Below are 24,525 nucleotides of genomic sequence, written 5' to 3'. Positions count from 1 at the left end.
AAGCTCTGAGTTCTTCCCACAGAGTAAAAGAACAGCTTACAATAAAAACAGACTTTATGAGCTGTCCACTAAGCTGGTTATGTTTTCCCAGGGCTTAGCAAAGCACTTGTAGTGGAAATGCTGCTTCTGATCTTATTATCCTTCCCTGCAGTGCATGTTATTAACTTTCTGCTTTATTTACAGCATTGCCATTTACTTTTACAATACTTCCATTAACTTCATTGGAGTGAACATTGCTTGATGCCCATAATCAATGCCCAGTGCTGCCATAATCTTTAACACACCTTGTCATCAACTGTTTGGGGCATGCACACATCTTTACACAGGAGGAGGGAGGACAGACACAGCTGGAAAGTGTCACTTGAAGAACAGAACAAAAAACATACCTCCTGATTTGAGACTTTTTTTTTTTTTTTAAAAAAAAAAAAAAAGAAGAAAGAAAACAGGGCAAAGGCAATTTTATTTCCTCATGGGAGTGCTGCATCAGACCAGTTCAGGCTGCATCTGTGCTACTAGCAGGAGAGAAGATAAAGCACAGCCAAATTATACCCTAGCTGGACTTAAAGAACTCCCAAGGTCACTGGCAGGGAGCAACGGGTGCTTGCAGATTTACCTGTCTCCCTGTGATACCCAGAGTAGCTACTGGCTTTATGTACCCTTTAAGGAACCCCATGGGTGTGCTGAACCAGCAAAGGGGATCCTACAGGAGCAGGAAGCTGTGGGAGATGTTGGATTACAACTTGGGAAAGTCCCTCTTACCCGTCTTTCCCTCGGTTATGAATCGCCAGCTCCTCCACAATTCCCTCCTCCTCCTTGAAGCTCTCCCAGTCCAGTTTAGATTTCTCCAGTGTACTCATCTTCTGCTTTTTGGAGCCAATCTTCCCCAGGAGGCTGCTCATGCCACTTGGCCTCTTCACCCTGATGGAGATAAAGGGGAAAATGTTACTTAAAAGCAGGGAGGCAGCGTCAGTTTATTAAAAGCAGAGCTGAGAAACGTCACGTGTGAGAGTGGGGTGGCCTTGGTGCTGAGCCACCTCCTCTAAACAGGTGGCCACCAACTTCAGGCAGCCTGCAGAACATCAAGGTCACACTTCCTGAGCTCCTGCTCCACCACTCCCTTGGAAGCAGCTCAAATGGGTATCTCAAACACACATCTCAAACGCTGGCTTTTTGTGAAAGGGCTTTTTCATTTATCTTCCTGAGAGAACAGAAAGCTCTGAGGCCAAAAGAGATCATTAAATCATCTAGTTTGACCCCTTGTATATACCAGGCCAAGCAGTTCCACTGATCACCTCCATGCTAAGCCTGCTTCTTTGTCTTCAATTTAAAGTGTGGTTTTCTGGAAGGGCTCCAGCCTCAGTGCGTCACCAGTGCTGACAACACATCTAGGAATTAACCATTTTGTTGGTAGCAGCATGCCTGTTTTCAACTTGATTTTTTTCTAGCTTTATTGCTTTATTAGATTCCAGGCACTGCAGCTTACTCTAAATCTCAGAGTACTTTGCTGCCCAGACTGGTTTCATTTAGTAAAATACGTATCATAACAAACTTACATCTGATTTATTTTTATTTTTTTTTTTTGACAAAGAGATGGAGGTCTTTATGCCCCTCACTTAAATGCATTTTGTCCCAGCTTGTACACAAATTCTAAAGCTCTGTCCCCCTGCCCACGTGTCAATACTTTTTGAAGATGGGACCACCAGAACCACGTGTAACCCCCATCCTCCACCTGATTACATATTTCTGTTCAAGGACTGTGCAAATCCTGGTAGTGACAAGATCACACAACATATACATTGCCATCCTACACCACCTCCGGGTCCCTGGCTAGCAGGAAAACACTTTGCTTTTTCAACTCCTTGTTCTTAGAGGACCCAAATCCCAACCTCGTGGCAGGGCCCCCTGAATCAACCCCTTTGAGCTGGGAAATGCACACACAGGGACTGGGGTCAGCCAGGTCACCCTCCAGGAAGACAATTCTCAGGGTTAGGAACCTGTAAAACAAACTCCTATTAACTCCTTCTTAAACCCCGCAGGAGAAGGGGGGGCAAACAGCTTCCCATTGAACTCCCTGTTTACACACATTCCAGAGATAACTTCAGGTCTTCTGGGCCTTTGCCTCTGCAAGAAGCCCTGAGAGGAAATGATTCTCGTTCCTGAGAGATGGAGGAATTTGGGGAGGGGAGGCAGCCAGGTGAGAAGAGCAGACTGCTCTGCATCACTTCTCTCCAAGCACATCCCTGCCCACAAGCAGCTGTTCTCCTTCTTGGGAATGCATCCAAAGTTGTCCTTGTTGGATCATTAGCATGGTTTATGCTTCCATAATTTGCAAGCCTCTAAAGGAAAATCATTCTGCAGGTTGCATGGTTATAAAGAAAATAACATCATTGGAAGCCTCAGCCAGAAGATTCCCAGTGCAACAGTGGTGGCCATGGCCACTTGGGGTTGCAGCTTCCTGATGTTTGGGCTACAAACCCTGAATTAAGGGCATCTTGACAGGCTCCATAGCCCATGGGCAAAGCTGCTGGCCCTTCCTCATAGTGCCCTAGGACCTGGCTCTCTTATTTCTTTCAGTCCCACCACTGGAGAAGACACCAGCAGCCAGCACTCCTCACTCTGTGGGGACACAGAGAAACTGGATGCTCCTTTGGCCACCTTCCTTTGGCCACCTTCATCCCATCAAGAAGCTGGATGCTCCTTTGGCCACCTTCATCCCATCAAGATGGATAAAGACCTTCACATCATGGTCACAATGGCCCCTGATTCCCCCTTATTTATCCTGATCTGCAGGTGGCAGGGAAGTGGGGCAAGGGGGTAAAACGTGCAAAGACGTTCTCAGCACAAGATAAAATTGGAAAGGTTTGGTTCCCACATTTGGCTACCCAGAACTCCATGTAAGCCTTGCACAACCACCAAACCAGGATCAGCTGCCTGTTCAAATTCTGAGGGAGTGGGAGGAGAGGAGATACGACAAGAAGGCAAAAATGAACAAAATATTGAGCAAGCATCCCCTGTGGCAGTCCCTGCTGAGCAGCTGCCTGGGAGGCAGAGCCTGGTGCTTGTGCAAGGTTGCTCCTTTCCTTGCACTGGGAGGCTTTGGGGCTTAACATGAGACCTAAAGAAGCTCTGAGACAGAGCTAGAGAAGGGCTACGGCTGACCCAGGTGGCTACACTCCTCTCCCCCCCCAGCCTGACAGGCAGAAGATCTTTAAATTAACACGAAGTATTCAAGCTGAAGAGGAGCCAGCAGTGTGCCCAGGTGGCCAAGAAGGCCAGTGGCATCCTGGGCTGGCTCAGGAACAGCGTGGCCAGCAGGTCCAGGGAAGGGATTCTGCCCCTGTGCTCAGCCCTGGGGAGGCCACAGCTTGAGTCCTGTGTCCAGTTCTGGGCCCCTCAGCTCAGGAAGGAGATTGAGGTGCTGGAGCAGGTCCAGAGAAGAGCAAGGAGGCTGGGAAGGGATCCAGCACAAGTCCTGTGAGGAAGGGCTGAGGGAGCTGGGGGTGTTGAGGCTGGAGAAGAGGAGGCTCAGGGGAGACCTCATCACTCTCTCCAACTCCCTGAAAGGAGGTTGGAGCCAGGGGGGGGTTGGGCTCTTTTCCCAGGCAACTCTCAGCAAGACAAGAGGGCACAAGAGGTCTCAAGTTGTGCCAGGGGAGGTTTAGGTTGGACATTAGAAAGAATTTCTTGATGGAGAGGGTGATCAGGCATTGGAATAGGCTGCCCAGGGAAGGGGTGGATTCTCCATCCCTGGAGCTATTTCAAAAGAGCCTGGATGTGGCACTCAGTGCCATGGGCTGGGAACCACGGGGGGAGTGGATCAAGGGTTGGACTTGATGAGCTCTGAGGTCCCTTCCAACCCAGCCCCTTCTATGGTTCTAAGAACACATTTCTCTGCACACACTTCACTCTCCAGACACACTTGCCCTTACTCTTGTGCCTGCCTTTGAAGTGGGAGAAGTGGGGATGCAGATATGGAGGGTGTTGACCCTTGTCCCTACATGTCTGCTCAATTTTTTCTGGGGCAAAGAGCCCTGATGATGTAAGAGCCACCTCACCTGTCCAGGGGCACTCACAGCTCCCCTGTACCTGCCAGCTCTTCCGTGGGTGGGAGGAGATCCAGCACGCACCTGGAAAACCCACTTGAAGCTGCTTCAGAATCTCTCCCGGGTATCAGAGGTTTGCCTGCCCCACAGAGCATCAGGCAGGTTCAGAAGCAAGCTTGAACATGCCAGGACTGCTGTGTTTTTGGCTGAGCCTTGGGCTGCCAGCAGGGAAGAACTGAGATGAGACAGGAGCTCTCTGGCCAGGCTGGGCTGTGCCACATGTCCCTGTTCACATGTTCCCTGCAGAAACCAGGCTGAGCCCTGCTGACATGGGACATGCTGGCACCTGCTGTCCCCAGACCACTGAGGAGGACATCAAGGGAACCAAAAGTAAAATGGTTCCATGGGCAGAGGTGGAATCAGAAGCAGTGCTGCCTCAGCAGGGAGCAGGAGCACAGGCCAGGTGAAGGTTTCCCTTCACACCTCTTTTCTCCCATGGTGATTCCTGTCATGCACCTCCATCTGTAATGGTGCTCAAGGCCTCTTAGATCTCTCAGGAATATCCCTTAAAAGACACAACTCACCCCATGGCTGAAGTTTCAGAGTCCAGGTTATGAACACAGACCACCACCAAGGGCTTCCAGCTAGCTTGCAAGTCAACAGCTCCTTTAAGGCAAGGGAAACTACAGAAACAAGGCAGGCTATGATGCTGATGACTGCTCCAAAAACCCTGCTAATATCTGTACACAGATCCAGGGCTGGATGATCTGGCTCTGCTCCTGCCTGGATGGACAATTCCCTGCTGTATGCAGCAGGACCAGACCTGGGCCAGGCACATGAAGGACATGTTTGACTCTGCTGCTGAGTCTTCGCTCCACGCTGAGTCTTTCATCACCCTGAATAAATCCAGCAACAAACCTGGGGGTGGGAATTCCTAAGCTTGTGCCAAAATGAAGTAAATGAGAGACATTAAAGTCCAATTAAAAACTTGCTTGGCCTTAACTGCCTCATCTGTTTAAAAAGCAAGCGGAGGGGCCTGATTAATTGCATCCAGTGCCAACAAGAGGAATTATTACCCTTTTTGTACTCATTAAGGGTATCTGCTGTGGCATCTTTAATCACCAAGGCATTTAAAAGAGAGAAAGTAATTTGCTAAGACACAATGGATCCTGGGGATGAGAATCAGGACAACTGCCTATTTAGGCCACAAAGACATGCTCTTAGTTTCCACGATTAAAAAGCACATCCCAAATCATCCCCCTGAGCCAGCAAATGCTGGCAAGCTCTGCCCTGGAAAGGGGGGTTCCCCTGCACCCCTCTAACACCTTCAGGACAAGGACTGTGTCTATGCCTTGCACAGCATGGGGGCACCCAGGGACAAACCCCGAGCCAAGGGCTCCCTGGGTGTCCCACCAGGGTGAAAATGCTCTGCATTCCTGTCCTGAACACCGAGGCTTCTTGATGGCTGGGAGCAAGCCCACAGCCCCAGCAGGACCTTGGAGAATTGCTGCTCTACCAGTGATAAAGTGTTGCTGTCACATGAAATCCCTGCTGCCTTGTAACAGGAAGGTCAGCAGAGTCTGGGAAACGTGTGCTTGCCTGCAAAGAAGACTTCATCCCAAGCTTCCCAAAGTAATCCTCAAGCAATAGGAAAACAGCAACAAAAGGTCCTGTAGTGCAGCCTGCCCAGCAAAGCCAGATGAGCTCCTCTCTCCCCACCTAGAGATGGGTGCTCATCCTGACACCAATCCCACACCCCCCCTTCCTCTTACGTCATGTTTTGGGGAAATAGGGTGAGGAAACCCACTTAAAGAGGACAGTCTGATGCACACAAATCAGAACTGAGATGCTCATTTTCCCTCCTTTGATGAAACCCAGCCAATCAGCCTTTCAGTGATGGAAGTTTTCCTCAATGACTTCATTTCCTTGTTCAGCCCATGACTTATCTTCTTTCTAGTAGCTACTAAGAACAAATCATTCCTGTACTTTTTACAGCAGCCTTTTATGTCTCTGAAATCTTTCCATATCTCCCCCCTGCTCAGCCTGCTCTTCCCTAGACTAAACACTCCCTGGCCCTTTCAAGCCTTTCTCATTCCTCATGGTTTCCAGTCCTCTGACCACTCTTGCTGCTCTCCCTGGACTCTGCTATTGGTCCACATCTTCCTCAAAGAGCAGCATCCAAAATGGGAAAGCAAGGGCTCCAGCCATGGCTTTACCAACACTGGGAGCAGGAAGAATACTTTGAATGCCTCGTGAAGGATGCAAACTCCTTACACAGCCTTCTCTGACGTGTGCCTTTTCCACAACCCTGTGACACCACTGACTCACGTTGAGCCTGTGATTCACTGGGATTTTTGGCTGCTCTGTTGCTGCCAAGCCAGTTATTTCCTTCTGCAATCCTTACAGAGGAGTCCTGCTACCCAAAGGCTGAGATTCCCCCTGGTCCTGTGCTGCTGCTCCTCCTGTTTGCCCTTACACATCCCTCGACACAGTGGATCTCAGATGTCTTTGCAAACCTCTCCCATCAGCAACGCCCATCCCACAGCTGCTGGAGTGTAACGCCAAGGAAAGCACCTCCCAGCTTTGTGAGATCCCCACGGAGAGAATTTAGCAGCTGAGCAAGCAGCAGTTGGCCAAAGAAGCTCAAGCTGATGGCCAGGAAGCAGGCAGGGACCAGCAGTGACAGTTCACATTGCCTGTCTCCAACAAAGGAAGGGTTCCCAAAGGACACCTCTTCACGTGCTGACCGAGGAGCTTGCAGTGTCCCCAGCTCCAGCCTGACCTCACAAACCCTCTGCTGGCTCCAAGGACCACAAACAAACCCTGCACTGCTTCTCTGCTTCTGCACTGCCTTGTCCCACCTCTGTGGGTAACAACAAATGCTGCAGAAGGAAGATCCTATTCTGTTTCCTATCAGTACTTTTAAGAAGGGCTCAATTCATAAGAACATAAACCAGGAGGTTACTGATGGGGCTAACACCCCAATACTCCCCCCCCCACTTCCTGTTATGTCATGTTTTGGGGAAATAGGGTGAGGAAACCCACTTAAAGAGGACAGTCTGATGTATATAAATCATAACTGAGATGCTCATTTTCCCTCCTTTGATGAAATGCAGCCCCATGAGCCTATGAGGATCTGGTGACCGAGTGGCTGTTGCAAGACCTGGACAAAGGAGGACATTTTTTTAGATGCTGATTCCACCAAGGCATCCTGCACACCCTGCAGCTGTGTGGTGGAGATAACAGAGCAGGGCATCTTCTCTGGCCTCATCACACCCAGGTGAGCTGCTGCCATTCAGCAAAAAGAAGAGCACAAGATTTCATAACCAGCGAGATCCAGCCCTGCCACGAACCGTTGGGAAACAGAGCCGTTTCCTTAAGGGCAGGAAATGGTTCTCATACAACCCAACCACAGCTGGGCAACTCATGCAGCCAATAAATACCTTAATTTCAATAAAGTGGAAGATTCCTGCCCAGTGCATGATGGCAGGGTCATCCTTCAAACAATACAACGTGCGTGAGGATGCCAGAGATGATGCGTGAGGAAGATGGATGCAGAGACCTGGCTGGTGTCTCCTGGGCCAGCTCTGCTGTCTGCTCCCAGACAATCTTCCTCAACAGAAGAGGGAAATCAGTGATGGGGAGGAAGAGGGGCTCCTGGCAGGAAGGGAAGCCAGGTGCTATTTGCTCCTCCAGATCAGGGTGCTCTGGCTGGACAGAGCAGAAGGCAGCAGAACAACGATACCAGGTATCATCAGCTTGCAGGAACCCTCCCCAGAAATAGAAGAGGTTTTCCTCTTCAGACCCTAAAACCACCTAGCTCAACCCATCTCTTACCCTGCATAACCAGATGAGAACAGAAAAATCTCCCAGGCCAAACACAACTGTGTTTCTTTCTCCCCTCCTCCCCAAGCACTGTTTCCCAAACAGGCACCCAGTTAGATGCAAAGAGCAGCCCAGCTCACACTCAGCCCTGCCTTTCACAACAGTTCTTTAAAAACACAAAACGAGAGAGCCTCCCTGACAACAAACACTTAAAACCCAGGTGGAAAAAGAAAAAAGCAAGCAGAGAGGAAATGAAGATAAAAGGCAGGCTGGATGCTGCTGAAGAGATAGCAGGGGCAGAGTAGTTTGGGGCAATTCCTGCCAACTCAGCTCGTGGTGCCTGTTCATACTCTGCTTGCTGAGCTGGTAGCAGATACTCAGTGTTTACACCCTAAAGCATTTGTGAACTGAGCCAAAGAACCTGCCTGAAACAATCTGGGAGTGGCAGTGATCTTTGAGGCAGGGTTATAAACCTGTGTCTGCAAAGTGAGGGTCATAAAGCTCCTCACACTCTGAAGAGAGACAGGCACCAAGCTGCCACGGAAAAGCAGCCAAGACTGGGGCAAAAACTCACTTGGCAGAGAAGGCAGCTACATTCAAAGATAGCAAGAGACACAAATGCACTGGCAAAATGTGATTACCTGCCTGTGATCCTGCCAAAGGACTGAGGCAACCTTGGATCTACTGCACGGAGGGCTTTGCTGGCAGCACTTGGCAGCTCCAGGTGGAAATGTTCTGAGTACCCTTACCCCTGGCTGGACACACTGCAGCAGGACCAGCCTGCACTACATCCAACCAAAGAGAAAATGCAGGTTTTAACTCCAGCCAACAGTTTCAGGTAACTGTTCTTGGGCTTTTGTTCAGGCTTGCCAGCCCAAGTTAACCCCAGGTTGCTGTTGCACTGCGAAATCTGAAGAGCTCAACCAAGCCCCAGGTGCTCTCTGGTTTCTGATGTCACCCCATGCCCCATCCTGAGATCCTAAAACAGCCTCACAGTGAAGACCCCTACATGGACACTGATGTTCACAGCTTTTTGCCACTTGTAGGAAGTCTTTGGCACTGACTCTGCTGAGCTGAGGCATTAATCCAGGATCACAGCACAAAGCAGAATTTCTGATGCCAGACACACACAGAAGATGAAGTTGCAACCTCCCTAGAAGTGAGAGTGCCAGCTCTCCTTCCTGCAGCTTCAGGAAAAGAGTTTAAGATGGAGAAAAAATGCCAGGTGAGGACAGGTGGGTTGCTGAAGCTCAGCAGTCAAAGCCTGGCCAAGATGCCACCATTTCCACCAGCATGGAGAGGCAAGATGTGACAGCCTACGTGCATGTGCAATGCTGCCTTGGTGAGGATTACTGCAGGCTGTGGCAGAGCTCACCACAGGTGCAGCTGGATGTATTGATGTCTAAACACAGCCAGTGGGGAACAGAGATTTGTCACAGGGGAAAAAAAACCCCATGTCACTCCCACTTCCCAGCAGCCGTGAGCAACAGCCTGCTGAAGGGCATCACCCTGGCATTCCAGCTCCTGTTTTTTATTGCTGGATTTGTTATTAATCCAGTACAGTGAGCTCCTGTGGGATTTTACAAGTTGCACAATGCTGCTTTGCTCTGGCAGAGTGCACCTCACCTTCAGGAGGGAAAGAGAAAATTTTGTGCCAGTCCCAGCTTACCAGCAGCAAAACCAAGGGGGCGAGTGGTGAAGCAGAGCATCACACCACAGGGTGCCAGGGGGGATTCCCATTTACTGACTTCTTTTCTGGGGCACCCTCCAAGACAGATAATTTGTGCTCACCTCCATGTCCCCACTCATGCTGGATTCCAGCAGGGATGGAAAAACAGACCTAAGGGTTACCTTGCTCCAAAACAGGACAGCACGGATGTGGTACCAACTTGTGCTCTAGTTCACACCCCAAACTAGGGAACAGCCCAGGTGTAAATACACAGTAATACTGCACACTGAACACAGGTATTCCAGTAAAAAAAACAGAGCTAGGGCTCTGAGCACCTGAGAGCTGGGACACTTTGGCTCAGGAAAAGCAGAGAGCAGCAGCAGCAACATGGGTGGCAGAGCTCTGCCAGACCTGGCCTTGCCTCAAGCAGGTCCCACCCCATAGTATCTAGCTCTAGACCCACCTCTCTGGAGGACCTGGTCAAAAAACACAGGCTGGAGTCTCATTTGACAGGCTTTGGAGGACATTAAGAAGTTTGTGGGGAGCTAGCTGGCTCAGGCAGAGCCCCTGACCTGCAGGTCCCCTTATCAGCAGGAAGAGCTCATTAGGGAATGGACCAGGGCTTCCTGCACAGGACTGAACCCTTTGTGAAGGGACTGATGCCATGGAGAACCCGCTTCCTAACAGCCAGGGGAAGCAAAATATTTTCCTTGGGCCTCTGAGACAGAGCTTCTATGGGGTGGTTGTCAACAAAATAGAGCTGGGCTCGTGGGGCTGGGCAGCAGATGCCACGGATGGACTGTCACTGTCCTGTCACTGCAGGATGAAGGTGCTCCCAGCAGCATCACTGCCTGCCCTGGCTGCCAGGGAGGATTCCCAGGGGGATAAGGCCCCTCTGTAGCACTGGAACTGCAGCTGCCCTCTGGCCTGTACTGGCAGAACTATTTTAGCAAAACCAAAATCCTCGCACCCTCCTAATCAGTGTGACATTGTGCTGGGACCAGAGCTGGCTCTGGCTCCTCTCCAGCCCGGAGCACAGACTGAGGCTGTTCCAGCAGCAGCCTCTCCTCCTGCATTTGCAGCCAATTATGTTCCAATATCTGCGTGTGGAGCTCAACAGGAGCTTAATTGAAAGAACTGTAGCATTCAAATGACTTTTGATACTATGAAGATGTTAAGGATTCCAACCCAGAGCTAACCAGCCTTGGCTGATGCTTGGCTGATGGGTAAGGACCTGTAACTTGGGGCTTGGTTTGTAGCCAAAGCTACACCCCAGCTAGCACAGCACAACACAGCACAGCACAGCACAGCACAACACAACACAACACAGCACAGCACAACACAGCACAGCTCAGCACAGCTCAGCTCCCTCCCCTCCCTCCAGGCATCACAAACCAGACCTGCTCCTGCCCCTGAAGCACCACAACTTCCAAAGCTGGGACTAACTTGAACCTACTCAGCACTCCTTGGGTTTATTCTTTTTGTTGAAAAACATTATGCATGCTCTTCATGTATGTTCTAATGTGGCTCTTAAAACCTCTAAGTGTTTTAGACACAACAATTATGCCAGTTTCAGGGAGGTTTTGCACACCTACCCTGCTGCAAGGTGGTCGGTGACATTTCACTTGGTATCTTAGTGCTGCCACTGACTAGTGGCAAGGACTGCTTTTTATTAAAGTTGCACGTGTGCAGGGGGGAAAAAAGGTGCTCTCATTTCTGATCCAATGCACAGAAATCAGCAGCAATGCACACAGACACACAAGCTGCCAGGGAGCTGGCACTCCTGTGGCTGAGGCATCTCACAACCAAACAGCAGGCAAGAGAATCCCAGACTGGTTTGGGTTGGAAGGGACCTTAAAGCTCATCCAGTCCCAACCCCCTGCATGGGCAGGGACACCTCCCACCAGCCCAGGTGGCTCCAAGCCCCATCCAGCCTGGACTTGGACACTGCCAGGGATGGGGCAACCACAGCTTCCTTGGGCAGACAGGGCCAGGGGCTCAGCACCCTCACAGGAAAGAATTTCTTCCTAATGTTCAACTTAAATCTTCCTTTTTCCACTCTAAAACCATTTCCCCTGTCCTCTCCCCACCCCCCCGTGTCCAAAGCCCTCCCCCAGCTTTCTTGGAGCCCCTTCAGATATTGGAAGGTTGCTCTGAGCTCACCTGGGAGCCTCCTCTTCTCCAGGCTGAACAACCCCAATCCCTCAGCCTGGCTTCCCAGGGAGCTGCTCAGCCCTCTGAGCATTTCAGTGGCTCTGCTCTGGACACCTTCCAGGAGCTCTGTGTCCTTCAAGAGGGAAATCTAAAAGTACAAAGGAATGATGCTTTTGGTACCCACAGCTGAGGGGCTGATGACCTGAAAGCTGCCAGCAGCTACAAGTCCCTGGCTGTGGCATTTGGGATGCTTGCAGGGCTGCAGTTTGGTCACACACTGGAGCATTTTAGGGTAACACCCTGGGTTACGCCCATATTTAGCCATGGAAATAAGTGTGACTTGAAAACACTTGCAGCTCTCACTGACTTCACTGCCTTTCAGTTGAGATGTTTCAAACAAAACAGTAACGACCACAACTCTGGGCTGGGACCAAGCACAGAACATTTTTATCTTAAAAGGCATTTGTTTGAGAACTTCAGAGCTGCTTGAACCAACAGCACTAAAGGTCTTTCACCACGCAACCTTAAAAATGTTGACAGCTTTGTCTGCAAATTGACACGGATTAATTGGTGACCAATCCTTAAAAAAAGAACAGTTTGGGGAAAAAAAAAAAAAAAACGCTGGCAAACAGAGGAGAAATTCTTCCTCTCTTCAGAGGCTCACTCCTTCCTCCTTTGTCTAACAGCAGATCTTTTGTTCAGGATTTCAGTTGTAAGCAGCCCCGAGGTACGTGGGGAATGCCCTGCTTGTGCTGAGCCCTCCAGACTGCTGAGCAGCCCCAGCTTTAATCAGCAGAGAAACTGCTCCAAATCATGGCTAAGAAGTGCTGCTAATGGAATTGTTCCAGCACTAAAGGGATTTCCAAGGGAATGAGTGCGGATGGTGGAGCAGCTGGTGACTCCCAGGTTGCTCTTTCCAGCACGCTGTGCCACGCCAGGAGGATCCTAACATCCCAACCATCCCAACCTTGAGAAAAGAACCCCCCTCCTGCAAGGTTGTGTCCCTGGCTCTGTCCTGGTGATCAGCAGAGAGCTCCAAGGTTTAATCCCAATTCACTTCCCAGTGTATCAGATCAGGGCCAGGCTTTGATCAGGGCCAGGAGAGAAGTCAGGAGGGACCCTCTCTTCCCCCAACCCTCCCTTTCCCCCTTTCCCTACAATTAATCCCACCACTTTAAGGATAGTTCCAATTAAAACACAAGCTTCCACTATCAAATCCTTGCCAACCTCAGCAGCCTGGGACAGGGGCAAAGTTCCCAGGACATGAGGGCAGGAAGAAGCCTCAGGGCTCCCTAGCACAAATGCACTGCTGCAATGAGCTACAAGCTGGAGCCTGGAGAAGCAGTTGCTTTGTCAGCCAAGTGAATAAACAGCATTAATATATTACCTTCCAGGAGAAAGCCCAGCCTGGCAGCATGTGGGACTATGGGGGACAATAAACACCTGGGCACTGCTACAAGCATCCATAAACTGAGGGTTTGATCACATTTAATTGCTTTGGGGAAGGGTAAATGACACCGAGGTATCCATCACAATTACCCTCCCAGCCACAAAACTGTTCCATCCCTGATTAAGCCCAACCAAACAGTCCAGATCAAAGAAGGTCTTTCAAGGTGTAAGGAAAGGAGGGAAATACCCTAAAATCTTTAAAGATGTTGACCAGATAAAAGCTGAAGTCCAACCCATGAGAAAGTGAATAAAATAGCAAATTGATGGAAGGGTGTGCTTTTTCTCCTCAACCACAACTTTCTAAGGCTGGTGGCTGCAGACAAAGCTCAGTCACAAACCAGAGGACACAGCAGAGAGCCCAAAATGCACGCAAGAGGAGGAACTAAGATTATCCCCTGCTTTTATTCCAGAGCTTGACTGAAGTGTTTTGAATGCCTGAGGCTGACCAGACTACTGCTGAGAGCCTTCCAGCTTTGGCAGCAGCCACTGAGATGAGCTGCCCTTCTTCTTCCCAGGGACCCACCTCACTGGAAATAGATTTCAAATCCCCAGAGCAAGACCATGGAAACAGCTGACTTCTCCCAGCTACAAGCTCAGTTGTCACCTTCCAGCCAGAGGGGTAGGAACAAGGGTAGGAACTTCCCTTTTGTCCACGTAAAGCAGGAAACCCCAAAACAGATTTTGCAGCTGACCTCCACCTACCAAAAGATGCTCTGAAGCCTCAGCTCTCATTGAACGTGGGGACTGTGACCAGGCAGGGCTCCCACTACCTCCCACAGCCCCGTGCAGGGGTGGAGGGATGGCAGGGCTGGGGTTTTCATGACACAGCATCTCTGGAATCTGTTGGTGAGTGTCCCACAGCCTCTGCTTGGGATGTTGCCAGAGCAATTTCTCAAATCCTGCATGACCTACCAGCTGCTGAGGGCAAAACAGCAAGGCATCCATCATCCAGAGAGGAGACAGGATCAGCAGGCTGCTGCTGAATGAACAAATGCTTTGCAAAACTCACTCCTGTGTTCTTGCTTAGAGGGAGCAGGCCCAGGTCCCCAGCTCTCAAAAAAAACCTGAATGACCCTGGGCAGGTCATTTAGTCCCTTTGTAGCCTTTTTGCTCTCAGGAGAGAGAAAGCTCTGCAGCAGTGCTGAGCAAGGCAGGCAGGCTGCCAGCTGAGGACTCAGCTCCTTCAGGGAACTCTAACAGTGAGGCAGTAAATGCATTAACCATGGGAACAGCTTCCCAAAGGATGTGGTGGATCCCAGGCTGGAAGTCTTTCCATTGCCCAGGGATGCCTCTCTCCAAATGCAGGCTGCAGCTCAACCACAAGTGCTTGTGGACCCCAGGACCCCAGCAAAGGCAGGGACTCAGGATGGGCTCCCCAGCAGCCACTTCTGATCTTCCAGCTACAAACCTGTGCAATCCATGCCCTCTGCACCTTGCCAAGGCAAGTCAAGACTTTTCTTGGCTATACCCCTTTTGCATGTCCCTATGCATATCAACCTTCAAGTTTCTTTTGACCAGATCTGCTAAGCAATCCTTGTCAGCCCTCAAGTTGGTTTTGTTAGTTTGGTTTTGGGTTTTTTTGTTTGGTTGTTTTTTGGAGGGGGAGTTAATTACGCATCACATTGCCTGGTGAAAGTTTTTCTGTCTCTTTGCTTCAGATTCTCTTCCTCCAGCACCTGTTTCTTGGTGGAGCTCCCAGATGAGGACTAATGAAAGCCTTCACAGCTTTCACATGCAGTGTCAGGTCCTCCTCCCTCCTGCCCACTCTTATTTCTGGAGGGCATTTTCTCAGTAAGTGAGACCAGATCTTCCCCAGAGCCCAACCCCTTCTTTTCTCTGACTTCATCTGTGATGATTACATCAAGAGTCAAGGCTCTGCCATGGAGCTGCCTCAGGATGCCCCAAAATGCATACCACAGTGTCCTGCATGATGCTCAGGACCAGTTTCAAGTGTATCCAGAGTCCTCTCCTGCCAACCAGATGCTTCAGGCTACTCCAAAACATTCGGTGGTTTCCTGTGCTTTGCACTGGAGAATCAACCCACAAACAATTCTGTGGCATTTCAGAGGTTACTGTTAGAAAAGGGGGAGAAAAATGTATTTGTAGGAAGGAGAGTGATAGAAATAGGAGGGGAGAAGCAGGGATAACAATTCTCTTTACTGAAGTCCACACCTAAACCAGCCTGAGCTCATCAGCTCATACCATATACAAAGTTGTTACTCCTTTTTCTCTTGGCTTTTGAATTTCTAGTCCTCTTCAGCATCTATAATTAAAGATTTGAGGAGTCAATTCATACCAAATAAAAAGTGACAGCCTCCTCCAGGATGTTTGTGCAACAACACTTCTTCTGAGACTCTTCCTTCCACACCTGACCTAAACCATCTCCACGAGCAGAAAATCCCAAGCAGGGTAAAACCTTGCCAAGGCAAGAAACTCTCCCATTATTCTCATCCAAGAAAATGGCACAAAGGAAAAAAAAACACAGAAGGGATGGCTGGCATCCCTGGGTAATGGCAGAGAGCTGGAAAAGGCTCATCTCTAGGAGGACTGAGTGCCAGCACTTCTTTTTTTAACTTAGCCAGCAGCTGCGGAATTCAAGCTTTATTAAAAGCCTATTTTGCCCTTGCTTCTGCAAAGAAAACCACCTCCCTCCTCTCCCCTGCCAAATAAAAGGCCAAAGTCTGCAGACAGACATCCTATAATGTCACCTTTGAGGTGGCACCTTGACTGATCTCAGTGAGATGTGTAGCACGGAGCGGGTTACAACAGGAACAAGACAGCTCCTATGGCTGCTCCTTGCCTTGAGGATTTCATTATGAACAATTACAAAACCTTCAGTATTCTTTGAAAAGTGTCAGGAGCAAGAAGCACACTCTCTGAGAGATCCACACTGCATGACAGGTCAGGAAGACCCCATTTAAATGGCCTTCCTGCAGTATATTTTAGTGCAAGGCAAGCAAGAGGTTGCATTTGTCAGGTGAGGGTAACAAGAACCAGAGAGTGCTGAACTGGAGACTGTGCCCTAAACACTGCTTTCCAATGGCTATTCTAAGCCTGCCTCAATTTATAGATTAATCTGCTGGATCAGTAATTTAAGCAATTTGATGGTTAGGCCTTAAAGTGCCCATTTCTGGGAAGGTTGAAAACCTGCTTGTGATTTACAAACTTCTTGTGGGGTCTCTAGTGGCTTGGGCATTTGTCAGAGGCAGGGGTTCTGCATTAGCCCCTTTTTTTTGTTTTTTTTTTTAGAATTGGCTGGGTTGGAAGGGACCTCAGAGCTCCTCAAGTCCAACCCTTGCTCCACTCCCCCAGTGGTTCCCAGCCCATGGCACTGAGTGCCACATCCAGGCTCTTTTGAAATAGCTCCAGGGATGGAGAATCCACCCCTTCCCTGGGCAGCCCATTCCAATGCCTCATCACCCTCTCTGCAAAGAATTCTTTCCTAATATCTAACCTAAACCTCCCCTGGCAGAGCTTCAGCTCTGCCAGGGGAGGTTTAGGTTGGATATTAGGAAAGAATTCTTTAGTCCATGCCCTCTTGTCCCACTGATATCTGCCCAACCCCTCCCTGGCTCCAACCTCCTTTCAGGGAGTTGGAGAGGGTGATGAGGTCTCCCCTGAGCCTCCTCTTCTCCAGCCTCAACACCCCCAGCTCCCTCAGCCCTTCCTCACAGGACTTGTGCTGGATCCCTTCCCAGCCTCCTTGCTCTTCTCTGGACCTGCTCCAGCACCTCAAGCTCCTTCCTGAGCTGAGGGGCCCAGAACTGGACACAGGACTCAAGCTCTGGCCTCCCCAGGGCTGAGCACAGGGGCAGAATCCCTTCCCTGGACCTGCTGGCCACGCTGTTCCTGAGCCAGCCCAGGATGCCATTGGCCTTCTTGGCCACCTGGGCACACTGCTGGCTCCTCTTCAGCTTCCTGGCAATCCAGACTCCCTTCTTGCCCTGCATCCAGGTTTAATATCAGCAATGAAATACCATCTGTTCCTGCAGCATTTACTCCAAAGCAGCAGAGCAAGCCTGAGGTTTGTCCTCCTTCCCCTTTCTAACCTGCTGCATCCCTATTAAGGCTTTACAATGATCTATGTCAACCAGCTGGGGTGGGAAAGCATCCAAATAATCTGTGCCCTCTCCACACCCCAGGGAGGGTGCCCTGGGCCTCCCAGGCCAAGGAGCATTCCTCCCCTGCATGTGGAGGATGGTGCCAGAGCCTGGCCTAGCAGCTCAGAATTTGAAGAGGGAAAGAGCAAGCTGTTCACAGCCCCTTTTTGCCCAGCACTTGCTGACTCCAAACCAGAGCTGCTGCTGTCTTGCAGGCCTGGGTTGGGATTCCCTCTGGAGTCTGCCAGCATAGCTCTTGAAAATGGCAGTGGGAATCCTCACTAAGCAAAGGGATGAAGTGTCCTCCCTCAAACATGGAAGGCATCAGCTCCAAAACCCTCCCAGAGCCCAGGATGTCTCTGGGAAGCAGTGAGCTCCAGGAGGCTCCCAGTGAATTAATATGGCAGTGGGAATCCTCACTAAGCAAAGGGATGAAGTGTCCTCCCTCAAACATGGAAGGCATCAGCTCCAAAACCCTCCCAGAGCCCAGGATGTCTCTGGGAAGCAGTGAGCTCCAGGAGGCTCCCAGTAAAGAAGACGAAAGGAAGCGAGAACGCTGCAGGGCTCAGATTTTTTTTCCTAACTGGGTAAATAGACACAAACACACATTATTTGCATGCACAGCAAGTGGGACAAAGGATCTGTGGGCAGGTAGGTGTCTAACTGGTGGTCCAGGCGTGAGGGAACATGTGTGCAACCCAAGAAATCTGGAGCTAAGAGAGACTTATCTCTAGGCTGACTGTGCTGCTTCCAAGTCTCACTTTGAGATTAAAAACCAGCCTTTGTTGTTTGGAACATTACCATTTCAGAAAGAAAACCCACCCCTGCTCAGCTCCTCACCCCAAAGGTTTGGTTCCTAGCTCAAAACACCTTAACACCAGAAGGTCAGAACCCTCCAGTCACTAGGCAGATTATATTTAAGAGCCCTATATGCAGCTGATCAGACTTATTCCTTACAGGACTGCAAAGGCAAGACAGTACACCTCAGCAAGCAATCCTATTTAATAGTCAATTAGCAGAGGTGTGCTCCTCTGAGCTAAAGATCACTGCAGACAAAAAAAAAAAAACAACCCTCACACCACCACCAGCTTTCCCCCACTTCTACGATTAAATCCAGCCAGCTGATCCAGCCCTTCATTAACTGATGAGACTGTGACACATATAAAAGTCACCCAGCAGTTTTATCCCAACCAAGACAGTGATCTACTTGTTAACAAGCCATTTTTTTTAGACTTGAGAGGGGCTGGATGGACAGAGGAGCCAAAAGAAAAACTCTTGACTCTTTCAATACAATTGGCTCTGAGCATGGCACTAAACCAGGGTGGATTACAAACCTTCAGCACACATTTTTGGATTACAAACCTAAACCCCACACATTGTCACACATCTGGGACCAGGCAACTGCTAACTAAAGGCAGTTCTGCACAGTGCTGATGTATCAGCACTCAGCAAATCCCAGAGGAGGTCAGGCCACCTACATCAGCCACATCTTGGGAACAGGAGTGCCCTGAACCAGTGCATGCCCAAATTTTACAGGGGCATCAGTGTAACCAAGAGCATGTGGGATGGAGCTCATCCCTAGAGCTGCCAGCCTCAGTGTTTCAAAAGCTGTGAGTCTGCTCCACATTCCCTCCAGACAAGAGGAGCCAAAAAGTCAGACATTGCAGAAAAAGAAGAAAATCAGAAACAGTATTACTTTACCTCCTAATTTCTAAGCCCTAGGTTAAGTCAGCCAGAGGAGCTGGACTTTCCATCCAGCCTTTACAGCCTGAAACTTGATTTTCCTTACCCAAAAGCTGAGGTTCTTACCTGATTGCTTTCCCCCAGGACTTGAGCATTAAGGAGAAAAAATTGCCAAGTATTTAAGGACTTGGCAGTTCATTCAAACCCAGCATTACTCCCTCCCATAATCAATCAAATATGACACTGGGTGACTTGGGATTTGCAAACAAGAGGCTTGTGCTAGCTAGTTAAGAGAGGAGCTGGTATCCCCAACCCAAAGTCTGCTGGAAAGGTTTATGCTACCAAACCAGTGCTCTTTACCAACTCCTTTTTCTCAGTTTCAGCAGGGAGCTTGACCTGCCCATGGATTCTGAATGACCACGGTGTGACCATGGGCATGACCCCTGAAATCCTCTGTACTAGAGAAGGTGCAGTGCAAAGCCATGCTGCAGAAAAACAGTGTAATTAGTGTAATCCTTGGAGAAGGAGCAAAAAGCAAGGTATGGAAGCTGGTGATACCAGCAAAGCAGTTTTGACACAAACAAACCCTGGAGATTTTGGAAAAAACACTCCCCTGATGCAATGCAGCCAACTCATGGACACAGCAGAGAGGGAATATGAAAGGGTCTGCGTGTCCTATCAGGTTCCTCCTCACTCGTGGGTACCCACAAACACCTCTGCAGGCTGAAACCTACCCTGGGGGACTCCAATTTACTGCCCTGCTTTGAAGAACACAACAATGCTCAAAGCCTGATTGCCAGCCTGGTGACAACGTGCAAGGAGAACATGAAGCTTTTTCCTTTTATCGTTGTCACACTGACTCCTCAGAGGGAACAAAAGCAAAGCAAGGCTGCCCGAGTGCCCCTTTTTAGCAGCAGAGCCAAACAAGGCTAATTCTGGATGGCAAAAGGCTGCAGAGTAAAGCTGCCACTAGAGATGATAATTTTTCACAATATACCTTTGCTTGAATGCAGCAAAAAGAATAAATTCTGAAAAAAAAACAACCCTAACAGCTCTTTCCATTTTAAATAGATGCCTAAAGGCACAGATAAGAAGCAGGATTCTTACATTATGAGCAAAACCCCCTTGGCTTTTCTTTTCCATCCTAGCAAAATCCTAGAGAAACATCTCCCAGGTGGGTGATGCTTTACTCAAGCCACATTCAGCTCTCTGGAGAACAGAGCAGATGGGAAAGTCTGCATACAATCCCCAGTAACCACTTCAGAAAGCCAAGTGTTTATTTTACCTGGTTCCTCTGCTTTAGGAGTTGGAGGCAGAATTTCCCTGCTGGCTTCCTGACCTTGCATGTTTTGTTCAGACAAAGGCATAAAGTGCCAAGCACTTTTCTCTAAACTTAGGAGGAGCAAAAGGACTGCTGAGCAAAGGAAGCCCAGCTGCAGGTGATGCTGGTTTATAGCAGGAAAGGTGACCTCCAGGTATCAACTCTCAGGATTAAACCATCACAAGGAATGATGCTACACATCAGAAAAGGACAGACACAGACCCTCAGCCCTCCACGGGTGTGAGCAAGGCAAACCCAGGCAAGAGCACAGCAGTTTGGAGAGATACAGGCAAGTCTCACAGCAAACTTGGGAGGCAGAGATAAGGGGAACTGATGTGTACTGGCTCCTAGCTGCCAGGATCACCTCCTCCTCACCTTCACTTCTTGCCTTCAAGCTCTGAGGCTGCTACAACTGGATAAGCTAAAAAAAAATCAAAGGAATCAAGGCACGGCACTGAAAATCCCTGATCTGGATTAAGCACACAACTGAGTTACTGGCACATCCACAGCACTGCCAGGCTTTCTCAAGACAAAGGTAGTGTACAATCCAACTGAAAAATCAAACCAATAAAAAAGGGTACTTTTAGCTGGGTGCTTTCCCCAGGGTCTTCAGCCCTCATGGGGTAGCTGCACTCAGAGCCCCATGGAAAACCCAAACTGGCTTGGAGCACACAAACTGGGATTCACTCTGCATTCCCAAAACTTGGGAACTTGGGCTTGGGCTTCTTGACACTTCAACCACCTCCCCTGTGCAGAAACACTGCCTGAGTTTGGGCTGAAGCTCCTCGTGGCCTCCTCACCCACACCACATGTGGTGCTAATACACGTGCACGTGGTGCTGGAGCTGGTGTGCCCAGCTCCCCCCTCCACCCCCAAGCCTACTGATCACAAAGTCAGAGTTTTCTATGTCCATTTAAGCTTTTAACAAAGCAAGCACCCCAAGACATAAGTTAGGTCTGTTTTGCTGTACACAACCAGCTCACCAGCTTAATTCCCTTGAAGCAACTCCATCACTTGTTCCAACCTGCCAGGGTAAAGATGAACGGCTGGCAGAAGGCTGTGAAATCCTGTTTGAGGCTGCTCTTGTGAAGGTCATGTGGGAACACTTCACACCCTTCTCCTGGGCACACACTGGTGTGAATGCAGTCTGGACACTGCTCCTTTCTGTGATCATTGCAGTTGGAGCATCTTTGTTCCTGCCACATGTGTCTGCCTTGATGGGAACACATGAGCTGCTGGTTGTTTTACACTAAGATTCATTCCTTCCCCCCCAACCCTTCCCATATTTTAAAATATCAACAGCTGGAAGCTCTACTCCAATATTATCTCCTGCCATTTTTTTGTTTGTTTGTTGTTTGGCTTTTTTTTTTTTTTTTTTTTTTTTTGTTAAGGACAAAGTTAACTTGGTCCTCCCTGATTTTGCCAGATGATTTTTCGGAGAACTCAGGGATGGTTATTTTGTGACTAAAGAAAAGGGTTGATGATCCTTGAGGTCCCATTCAGCTTAATATTCTGTGATTCTATGATTCAAAAAGGGTTTAATAGTAGAGACAGTGACTCAAGAAATCTTTCAAAGCTTCTCAGGCAGAGAGAAGAGATCATCCTCCTCTTTGCTGTTGACATTTAAAGCATACAAAGCCCCATATATTTCCTTCCCACTTACACTGCTCTGTCTCCTGCATTGCAAGCAAGGCTATGTCATGAGAATTCCAGCACAGCACATCCTTACCCATCAATTTTGGGAACTAGGGCAGGGCTGTGGTGAGCAGCAAGCTAAGAAGGACATGGTTTTATTCCCTATAGGATCTCCACGTGCTCCCCCACCCCCATCCCACTCGGAGGAAGTGGGGGGGAAAAGAGGAGCACGTTAGACACTTCAGTCTTTGGTCTTTTGCTTATCAGCAAATACAAGTTTCTTATTAAAAGATAAAGAAAAAAAACCTCTTTCATCCTCTATGCCCCAACCTAATCTTTAAATACCTAGTGAAATATAAGTAACTGAGCAGTGCTTTTAGCAGCTGCGGGCTCAGTTATCCCTTTCATGTACTCAGACAGAAGCTGACTAGGACTAAGGGTTGCTTAACTTAAAACCAACACAGTTTGATTGCTCTGCCTGGCAATGAATATTAAAAGCAACGACAAGATTGGCATTATCTAGCTGCACTGTAGCTTTTTTTTTTTTTTTTTTTTAATTCCATTTCAACTGTTCCTCAGTTCTTACTCCAAGCATCCGAGTGAGAAAAATACATCTCAGGTTGACATCTTCCAGCAGTGCCTGTTTAAGGCCATCTTTTGGGGTGCCAAACTTAGGATGCTTGAAAAAGCTCAGCTTACAAAGCAACATTATTTCCTGAGAACAAATAGGAAGAGAAACACCCCCCCAGGTCTGACATTCTGTGCACATGTTCAAGGTTTCACAAAGAGGAATCACTTGACTTTTCTAGGTGTAGGGCAACGTTCCTAAGCCACCTTTGCACCTTTCACAGCCAGCTCTGTGCTCTGAAAAATGCAGTGAGGAGCTGGAGCTCTCCCAGGCACAGCATCAACTATGGTTTTGTCTCCAAATGATGACAGATATTTCCCTGAATGAACAGAATTCCTTTTTTTCTCCCTAAAGAAACATCTTCGAAGCTGCTAAGAGGCTCTACTTGAATGAGCAGTGGTTAAACAAGGGCATAAGGTGGAACAAGCAAGTTGCCAAAATGCTTTTCCTTTTTAAACAGGAGGAAAAAGCACCACTGCCTGCACAGACTTGCTCCAGTGCCCAAATTACTTTCACCAAGAAAACACAACTTATTTCTAGCTCCAGGTCTTTCAGTCACTGCTTTACACTGCTTCTCGGTGAGCTGGGTTAAAAAGCAACTCCCTCAGCTAAGAGTGACATCCTTGCACAGCAAGCTACAAAGGTGAAATCATATTAAAGGGGATTTTTTTCAGCTCTCACATTAATCAGAGCCACCCAGCACCAACTCCCCTTGTATTTTGTTGCAGTGGGGGGAACCATTTCCAAGTACCAGAGCTAAAACCTTGGGCTGCACAAGGTCACAAATGCTGCACAGCACTCCCAGGCACTTCTGCAGCTGCTGCCCATAACCCCACAGAGTGCCTACAAAGCTTCCCCAGGGACCCCTTTGTACCTTAACCCTACTCCAGCTGGTTTCTCTGCAGCTGTAGAGCAAACCTAAAAGGAGCTCTCATGTGGGCTGACAGCCCCATTTGCAGCAGCACTGCTTGCAGAGATGTTTGCCCCCAGATCCCAAGGCTTCACCTCTCTGCTGCTCCTGCCCTGCAGAGATGCACAACATCAGTCTGGTCCCACACTGCCCCTGAGCCTCAGCACTATTCTGCACTTACTTCTTCAGGCTGCCCATTTTTCATAGAATCATAGAATGGGCTGGGTTGGAAGGGACCTCAGAGCTCATCAAGTCCAACCCTTGATCCACTCCCCCTGTGGTTCCCAGCCCATGGCACTGAGTGCCACATCCAGGCTCTTTTGAAATATCTCCAGGGATGGAGAATCCACCCCTTCCCTGGGCAGCCCATTCCAATGCCTGAGCACCCTCTCCAGAAAGAAATTCTTTCTAATGTCCAACCTAAACCTCCCCTGGCACAACTTGAGACCTCTTGTGCCCTCTTGTCTTGCTGAGAGTTGCCTGGGAAAAGAGCCCAACCCCCCCCTGGCTCCAACCTCCTTTCAGGGAGTTGGAGAGAGTGATGAGGTCTCCCCTGAGCCTCCTCTTCTCCAGCCTCAACACCCCCAGCTCCCTCAGCCCTTCCTCACAGGACTTGTGCTGGATCCCTTCCCAGCCTCCTTGCTCTTCTCTGGACCTGCTCCAGCACCTCAATCTCCTTCCTGAACTGAGAGGCCCAGAACTGGACACAGGACTCAAGCTGTGGCCTCCCCAGGGCTGAGCACAGGGGCAGAATCCCTTCCCTGGACCTGCTGGCCACGCTGTTCCTGAGCCAGCCCAGGATGCCATTGGCCTTCTTGGCCACCTGGGCACACTGCTGCCTCCTCTTCAGCTTCCTGGCAATCCAAACTCCAAGGTCCCTCTCTCTCTGGCTGCTCTCCCAACAACTCCAGAGAAGCAAGGACACACCTCTTGCTACCTCTTTTCCCCCACCATCCTTCATAGAAAAGACATCTGCTACCAGCCACCCAAGGGCAGTGTTCTCAGCACCAGATTTTCCACTCGAGCATCTTTTCATCAGAGTTTGTGTTCCTAAATCTTTAAGTAACAAGATGCCTGCTCCAAGCTGATGGTCAAGCACAGCAAAAAT

General features: G+C 49.3%; 1 protein-coding gene and 1 long non-coding RNA gene across 2 annotated transcripts in view; one reads left to right on the top strand and one right to left on the bottom strand.

The window, feature by feature from the left end:
- CFDP1 (craniofacial development protein 1) overlaps nucleotides 1–24,525 on the bottom strand; it is a 68,677-nt gene that overhangs the window by 5,320 nt on the left and 38,832 nt on the right. Inside the window, 1 exon segment of the mRNA XM_071757052.1 lies at nucleotides 760–918. Coding sequence (XP_071613153.1) covers nucleotides 760–918 — 159 coding nt within the window.
- LOC139802169 (uncharacterized) overlaps nucleotides 3,681–24,525 on the top strand; it is a 64,246-nt gene continuing 43,401 nt past the window's right edge. Inside the window, exon 1 of the long non-coding RNA XR_011728534.1 lies at nucleotides 3,681–3,872. This is a non-coding gene — a long non-coding RNA (uncharacterized lncRNA). The remainder of the gene's footprint in view (nucleotides 3,873–24,525) is intronic.

The sequence above is a fragment of the Heliangelus exortis genome, chromosome 13 (genome assembly GCF_036169615.1).
Source record: "Heliangelus exortis chromosome 13, bHelExo1.hap1, whole genome shotgun sequence".
Classification (NCBI taxonomy): domain Eukaryota; kingdom Metazoa; phylum Chordata; class Aves; order Apodiformes; family Trochilidae; genus Heliangelus; species Heliangelus exortis.
This window is presented reverse-complemented; position numbering and strand designations above follow the sequence as displayed.